The sequence below is a fragment of the Ixodes scapularis genome, unplaced genomic scaffold (genome assembly GCF_016920785.2).
Source record: "Ixodes scapularis isolate PalLabHiFi unplaced genomic scaffold, ASM1692078v2 PGA_scaffold0__279_contigs__length_252992795, whole genome shotgun sequence".
In the NCBI taxonomy this organism is placed as follows: domain Eukaryota; kingdom Metazoa; phylum Arthropoda; class Arachnida; order Ixodida; family Ixodidae; genus Ixodes; species Ixodes scapularis.
Genome location: NW_024609835.1, coordinates 42,868,644 through 42,876,657, shown reverse-complemented (window position 1 = coordinate 42,876,657; position 8,014 = coordinate 42,868,644). Strand labels below are relative to the sequence as shown.

At 48.4% G+C, this 8,014-nt stretch overlaps 1 protein-coding gene across 1 annotated transcript; it reads right to left on the bottom strand.

The window, feature by feature from the left end:
- Nucleotides 1–1,595: 1,595 nt before the first annotated feature.
- LOC115318090 (zinc finger MYM-type protein 1-like) lies at nucleotides 1,596–6,827 on the bottom strand. Its single transcript, XM_029977807.4, has 2 exons — nucleotides 6,552–6,827; nucleotides 1,596–3,835 (listed from the first exon to the last, which is right to left on the bottom strand). The coding sequence occupies exons 1-2, from the start codon at nucleotides 6,706–6,708 to the stop codon at nucleotides 1,596–1,598; spliced, it is 2,397 nt and encodes a 798-aa protein (XP_029833667.2). The 5' UTR covers nucleotides 6,709–6,827.
- Between the last annotated feature and the right edge of the window lie 1,187 nt (nucleotides 6,828–8,014).

Below are 8,014 nucleotides of genomic sequence, written 5' to 3'. Positions count from 1 at the left end.
ACGTGCGTCGACCTCCTCCCCCCGCGGGCGTCGTCCTCACCCAAAACAACTAGGTCCCGGATGAGCGGGGGGACGGAAAAGGTCCCCCCGGGAGAGAGTGAGGAGGAGAGCCCCCCAAGCTAGGCGGCTCTCCTACGCTTCACGAACAGGTTGAAACTCACGGCAACCAGGCCGCGCGTCCCGAACCACGGCCGTTATACCGGCCATCGGGGAAGGGCGACCAACGGTCCCCACATCCCCCCCTCCTTAAAACGCTTGGTGGGCCTCCCCGATGTAAGAGGGAGGCCCACCGGCTCTCATAAATAAAAAAAAGGAATCGCAGGCTTACCCGAGCCCAAAGGGGCTCGAAGTCGTCGTCTCTGCCCAGCGGCCTCCAGGTCAAAACAGGTCGATGTCAACATCCACGTCAATCAGGTCCTGGAGTCTGCTGGGCCCGGCCTGCTCGTCGATGGGCGGCGTTTGCGGTCCCGGTACCACTGCTGCCGGAGCCGAAGCAGCCACCCCTTGGAGCCCGGCCGCTGCCAGGGCGGCGGCAGCGAACACTGGGTCCCGGGCCAGCCGGGCGCCGAAACAGCGGATGGCGTCCGGGTGCTCCGCCGGGTCGTCCACGCGCCGTGGCCCGATGACAGCGACCCCGGAAGTGTGTTTTACGTGGGGGGGCTGGCGGTCGAAATAAAAGGTGAAGGGGGGGGGGGGGGGGGGGGGGGGGGGGAGTAAAATCTAAGAAAAAGCATCCATTACCAAGATTTCACTGTTAATACAAGGTTAATTATCATTTCCTATACCGTATGTCCCTACATTATTCAAAATTCTTGTCACGAAGCAATGAAATATTGACACGATCTGATCCAATAGTAGTAGCTGCACGGTGGCATCGATCTACGGTGTCGATGTAGAATGCGCCAAAATCGGACGCCTGCACGTGGAGAGCTCACATTTTCAACGAAGGTGTATTTTAATCCTGAACGGATTCCTCTGAAATTTCTCGGCGTAGCTTTGTTCTTGTGAAAAGTTGTGACATTCTTGAAAATTTCAAAAATGCGTCCGCCATACAGACCGAGTTTACCACCGGTGGACGCGGTCGTCAGCATTAAATTCCAATGAAACCGAGCTATGCCTAACATTCACAGACGCAGAGTTACGCCGAGAAATTTTGCAAGAATGCGTGCAGGACTAAAATATACCTTCGATGAAAATATGAGCTCTCTCCGTGCAGACGCCGATCTTCCCGGTGCATTTTACATCGACACCGTAGAACAATACTATATATCGTTGAATAGCAGTGAAGCTTGCTAGTATTCGCATAGACGTGTTCCGCCATTAACCATGCCTCGCGTCCGTTCTATAAATTTAACGGCTTTCTGCAGCATCCTATTGAGTCGGAGTTTTCGTCATTCTTTTGTCTCGCAGTTTTGATCATTTACTTACCATTATTGGTAAATATATTAATTCCTATATAATGTATATTAGAGTGCAGTAGTAACCTTTTTACAGAAATTGAAGAAATACTACGTTGCCAAAAAAAGCGGGGTTTATTTAGTCGTCCATATTTATTTGGAGCAAGAACCAGTGCACACGATCTTTTTGAAAATAGTTCATGACGCAAGTTGCGCAATCACGCCGAAAGTAGCTGACCGCTCAGCGGTTCTGGAGACGAATTCTCCCATCACAGCGTTCAAGTCAAGCTGCCTGGTCTTCTCCTTATGGACATGAAGCAGAAGCAGCTGGCCGAGACGTTTCTGTGTCATCCGATTTCGCAGGCACGTTTGGACTCTCTTTAGGGCACTGAAAGAGCGTTCTCCTGTAGCCGCCGACGCAGGCACGGTCAATAAAAGTTCTACCAGGGCTACTACCTGGTCAAGGAGGTTGCGCACCGTCTGAGAATTGTCATTTAGGGCTTGTACCACATCTTCAACTTTTTTCATTGGTGCAGCTGAGATGGTCGGAAGGAGCATGAGCTGTGCGCCAAGCCTTCCTAGCTCAAAGTCAGGGGCGTGAGAGCCGAGTTCGTCTCTCAGACGCTCCGCGCTGAAACGCTGTCCAGCTGCTGCGTGGATCAGAACGTTCTCTAGCGTCGCTAGTCTCTCCATGCCGGGCTGGTCAAACCTTCTGCTGATTTCGCTTGTGACGCAGTCGATCGCCGCAAAATACTCCTTTCTCAACCTTGTCTTCGCATCAAGAACTGCAGGTCTTGCTGGGGTGCTGGTTTGTTCGAATCGTGCCGGTGGTTTTGCAGGCCTCGGTGGTTTGGCAGACGGTTGTTTCAAGCCCAACTTCTCCGCCGCGTCCTTCGACTCCTCCCAGATGCTTTCGAAACTGACATCCGATCTTAGTTGTGTTAAGGTCTGTGTAAGGATCTTCGCAGCTTGTCTGGCCCCAGTGGCGCTGTAATGAACGCTTTGCAGTGTCCCTTGCGAGTTCTTCACATGGCCCGAAAACTGCGATCGCCACTTTAATCCAAAGACTGTTTCTAGCTTGCCCAGAATCTTCTCATATCCTCTCATAGCCGCTTTGCGGTCATCTCGAACTGAACCTGGCGTTTGGAGGATTTCCCAAAGTGTTGCTCGAACTCGTTCGTAATTTTCGAGGAATCTTTGCACAGATTTCACCCGAACCACCCATCGCGTCGGACACAAAGAAAGCAGGGTGGCTGGCGGTGGACCACGATCCGAATTTTCCCCCACGGAAGGAAGAACGATGTTGCTGTAAACACTTTTCCTCTTTGCTGAATCCAGGATGATATTTGAAACGTCTTTCACAGTTGTTAGGGCATCGGCAACCAATTCATTGCCACGGCCGACTTCTTGCAGGGCCAGATCGAGGGAGTGGTTGCTGCAATGAATGTACACTGACTTTGGCTGGACATCAGCAATCCTTTTTTGCACTCCAGAAAATCGACCTGACATGTTTGCAGCTCCATCAAAGCACATTCCTCGCAGTCTGTCGAAGCTAAAGCCCAGACGTACAATCATGTCTTTCACGGCACTGAAAAGTGTTTCCGACTTTGTGTCGGGTGGATTGTATACGCCGATGAAATCTTCGTGCACTTTCATTGACCCTCTTTCCACCCAACGCAAACATAGCGTGAACTGCTCGTCTCCCGTCACGTCGGTCGTTCCATCAGCAATGATTCCGAAAAAGAGACTCGTCTTTATCGCAGTGCTGAGGTCATGCTGGAGCATTTGCGCCATGATTTCAATCATCTCATTTTGGATTTCCCCACTTAGCCATTTGTCTCTTCGAGTCAGCCACTTCTTTAGCGCAGGTATATCGTCTGATCGTTCTTCCAGGAGCTCAATCAAGTTACCTTCTTGTTTGGTGCGCCCTTGCAAAGCCTGGCCAGTGGTGCAAAGGTATCGCACCGAACTGATGATCACGCGCAGCGCAGCTCGTGCTTCCTCTTGCTGCCTGCTTGCGTGCTTGGTGAGGAGTCCAATAACGACCAAGCCTTTCTTTTTCGTCTCGAGATACGCAACGGATTCGACGTGGTAGCGACTCTTTTCGTGGCCGCGGAATCTTTCGAGCGCCTTCCTCCAGTTTGAAAATCCAGTTTTTATGAAACTGGGTTCAATGACTGCAGAATCGTCTCCCTTCTCTCTAAATGCCTGGATGCATTTCTGGCAAACAACAACATCGCGGTCTTCGATGTACTGAAGCCAGGAAAACCTTTCGAACCACGAGTATTGGCATGATCTGTCGGTGTTGTTCTTCGGGAATTCGTAGTTCTTCGCTGGGTGGAATCCAGGCAGAGGCTGGTGGCCCGCTTCATCTGTGTTGTGGCAATCCGCTCCGCGGTGAGGAGACAATCCGACCGTGCTTCCACCATCATCGAGCGCTGAAGAAGTTAGAAGAAAAATAAAAAAAAGTGTAAGTTGAATACGTTGACTATTAAAAAAAAATTGTAAGCAGTGCTAGTGTACAGGCGAGCTGGTAAGTAATGCACTTCTTGTAGACGCTGAGATTGGGACCATATTTTGAGACTGTTGTTTTCGTCCGCTTTTTATTGTTTCCCATCTCAGGGTCTACAAGATGTCGAAAACAAATAGCCAAAATTTTACAGCATCACTGTGTGGGCGATACTGCGCTTTGCACCAGCGCGCCTGGGGAAAGCATATCACCGCTTCGCCCAGCATGCTGGTGTTAAGCTGCGCCACTTTAAACCGGGGCATTGCGGCGGAGCAGCTTGGCTTTTTCGGGGCTCAGAAATTCGGCTGATCTAGTTTCAAACTTGGCAATGCTTGCTAAATATATCTATTTTTTCGAATAGTCCTATTCAATTCGAAGTACGAATCAAATATGGGGCTATTCGCTTCGATATTCGAAGGTTTTAAATATTCGCAGTACCCCCGTATATTAGTATTCTGGTACAAATATGTAAAAAAAGGCAAAACCTACATTTGGGAGCTCGCAGAACCCAGAAGACCAGCCCGCGGAACTTAGTTTGAGAACCCCTGGTCTACACGACTAATTTCGTGCACGTACGCCTGATACCTTTCAAAGAGCAACCCCTGACGTACACTTGGGTGAGTTTAAATGTAAAAGCGGCACCAAGAAAAAATAAAGAAAAAAAAAAACTCGATAACATGAATTAATATTTGGGATTGGGCTAATAAGTTAATGTTCATTAAAAGATCTGAAAGCGCAAAAAACACACTGCCAAAGAAATTGAAAATCAGCGGCCGTCTGTGTTTTATGTGTTGTTTCTTAGTTCTGTGTTTTTTGCGCTTTTAAACCTTTTAACGAACTCGATACCATCTTTGCGCTTTAGATGATTCGCTAGCGTCAAGATGTGTTTTGACAAGACATAAAAATGTGTACCACACCGAGGAGGTTCAACGGAAAAAAAACTTTGCCTGTTATAGTTACTATAAACTACTAAATTTTCGCGAGGACCTAATTTTCTCGAATTTCGCGAATCGCCTAAAATTCGCGAAAAATACGTGCCGCGAACAATTCGGGTAATATGTGAACGCTAGGGAAGCTACTCTCGATTCGCGAAATTTAGAACCCGCGAATAATTTCAAATTTTCAGCTTTGGCCCGATTCGCGAAATTTTGAGCCCGCAAAAATTAAGTCGTTTAAATCATTATTAATTTTACAGGCTGTGCTCAATAAATTGCACAGGATAAACAACATTGAACCATAAATTTGTTCTCTTAATCGATTTGGGCCATATCGGTAACAAAAAAAAACTTTCGACAAAGGTCGCCATTGGTCTCATTATTGGGCAACAGCGCTTGTGATTATTGTTATCACGTTGAAAAATCTACATTAGACCAATGCGAATGTGGCGCGCGCTAATACCCGTGCCAAACGGGCAACTCGAATGCCATTAACAACGAATGACATTTAAGCGGATGGCCAATCAGCGCGCGACACTCCGGGCGTAGCGCATTCCACGCGCGACAGATTGCGAGCTGATTTGCCAATCACACAAATGTCATTCGTTGTAAATGCCATTCGAGCTGCCCGTCTGGCACGGGTATAAGGCGAGAACATTCTTTTCTCTTAAAGAAGTGATTGAGGTTTATATATTTTTTCACTAAGGCGGGATAAAAATACGACACACCGAGGCAAACGCAAAATTATGTTTCTGCGTTAAGAGAAATGCAACTAGAACACGTCACCACAATGCAATGCTTTTGAAAATTAAATGCAAAAGACAGCCGCCTCGGTGGCTGCGAGGCAAAGCGCCGGCCTGCGAGTCCCCGGGTGGCGGGTTCGAATCCCGGTCGCGGTGGCCGCAATCTGACGGAGGGTTATGGCGGAGAAGGCGCCCGAGCTTTCGGTTGCACGTCAAAAGAACCCCGGGTGGTAAAAATTAATCCTCAGTCCTCCGCTGGGGCGTGCCAGATGCCTGTCGTTGGTTTGACAGGTAAAACCCCCAAATATGGCTTTTAAAACCAAATGCCCACCAAAAGCGGTCAGCGAATCTGACATTCTTTACCGGGAGGGAGTTCACTTACGATGTCTCGTTAAGTGACTGCGAAAATTTGCTTGATAACGTAGCGTGCTACGGTTTGCTACAGAGGTGTTCGAAGGTAATGGATTCATTATTTGTAAGAAGGAAGATAAACATTTTAAGTGAAAAATAAAGAAGCCTTTTTCTATGGGTATATATCCGCGGAATCTCTTTTTTGCGAAACTATGAAATGTTTTTCTGGGCAACTGAGGCGTTTATTAGGATTGAAAAAAAATGGGTGGAATAAACATAAAATATTACATAACATGGCCTTCATTTCAACAGAATTAATGCCACAGTGGCCCAAGATATTATTTGATGTTCACACGCAAAATAAAACAAAACTGTTTTTTTTTCCTTACGTTAATTAACCTGAGTAAAATTTTACTGAATTACTTCCACTATCTACGTATGTGTGCTAAATATTTTCGCAATCTATTACAAAACTGTTTTATGCGGTTATTTCATAGGACCCAGGAAACATTGTGAACTCCCTGCAATGCCTTTCATGCGATTTAAGATTTGACTTTCGCTCTCTTGCTTTGCTACGCATGCACACACACAAAAAGAAAAATTAAAGAGAACCTACCAGATTTTTGTAAATTCTGGGTGACACTTGGTACGATACGGTTCGCTGCTGCCGTGCCGACGTTTTTGGATATATCCGGTGGCTGCTCACCCTGACAAACTGCCAATTTCTTGGATCCTCGCAACCACGCATCGAGGAGCGTCCTTTTGGTCGCCATAATGATTAAAACTTTAAATACTGTATTTTTTTAGCGTTGTACTCGTTGAAAAAAACAACCGTACATCCTCTGATGATGAGATGTTCAAAGAAACCGTCCGCGGATTTCACAGTGACAGATCTACAACTGCAGTTTCAGTGGAGTGACAGGGCGAGGAGAAAGAGGGCTGGGGAGGAGGAAGCAGACGGACTGCTGGAGACGAGGAAAACACATCCCTCTCGCACAAGCACCTTCACTGGCGATGTCCTTTTTTTATTTCAGCATGTTTCCTGTATTTTATGGTCGTCTTTGAAAATAGGCTGAAACCGTCTGGGTGTATAATAGGGCGCCCGCCTGAAGATAGCAGGCTGGCTCGCCAAGAACCAAATGGTGTTTCGACAACGAGACACAGGAATACAGGCGAGAATGCCGCGTTCCTTTGATGTCTCCGACGACCACCGTGACAGCGGCGCTTCAACACAGACTGCAGTGCGATGTCTCCGCTTACAACCTCTGTCGCCTGCTGAGGCCTCCTCTTGCCTTGGGAGTTGGGAAACTTTTTCCCCTCAACTTGCTACATCTGTAGGCAGTCCCCCGTTCAAGAAGGGCTTTCTTTTCCCGCAGACCGTCTCCCCGCCTCGCGATCGGATCCACACGAAAGCAATTACCCGAAGTTCGTGGTTACTCAGATCCCCAAAACAACAACAAAAACGCAGCTGAAAAAAAAAAAAAAAATGTCGGAAGAAATTTTTGTATTTTTTGGGAAACGTCATTGCTGCAGAATTGAGGCCGAACGAGGAAGCCGGCTGGCTGTCTGGACAAAAACAGTGCGCTATGCGTTCCCCCGTATGGCCAACCCGCCAGTGGAGTATGGGAGGGCCCCAGTCCCTGACTGGTGCTATGCAGGCCGCAGGCGCCGGCTTTTTTTTTTTTTTCCCATTTTTTTTTTAAGCTGCCGCGTCGTTTGCGGTTTACTGGCACTTTGCTTTACTTAGTAATTTTTTTTTTCTGGAAGTTCGTCGGCGGGGGTTGCGTATTGGGTGGGTACGAGCCGTAACAGAAACAGAGAGCCACGTGCTTGCCCTTAGCCAAGTACGTGGCTTGGCGGAGCTGAGCAGCAACGGGAACACAGAAGGGAGGGGGGGGGGGGGGGGGAGGGGTGCAGCCATTGTTCAGTACGCCTCGAGCCAAACGCACGGGGGCTCAGCATATTGCCCAGCACCCCCTGGAAAATGTCAGCGGGTGCTCAAGCCCCCGTTGCCCCCCCGGTTCCGGGGTCCCTGCCCGATGATGTCGCCGTCCCCGCCGTTGGCCCGGCTCCGGTGGA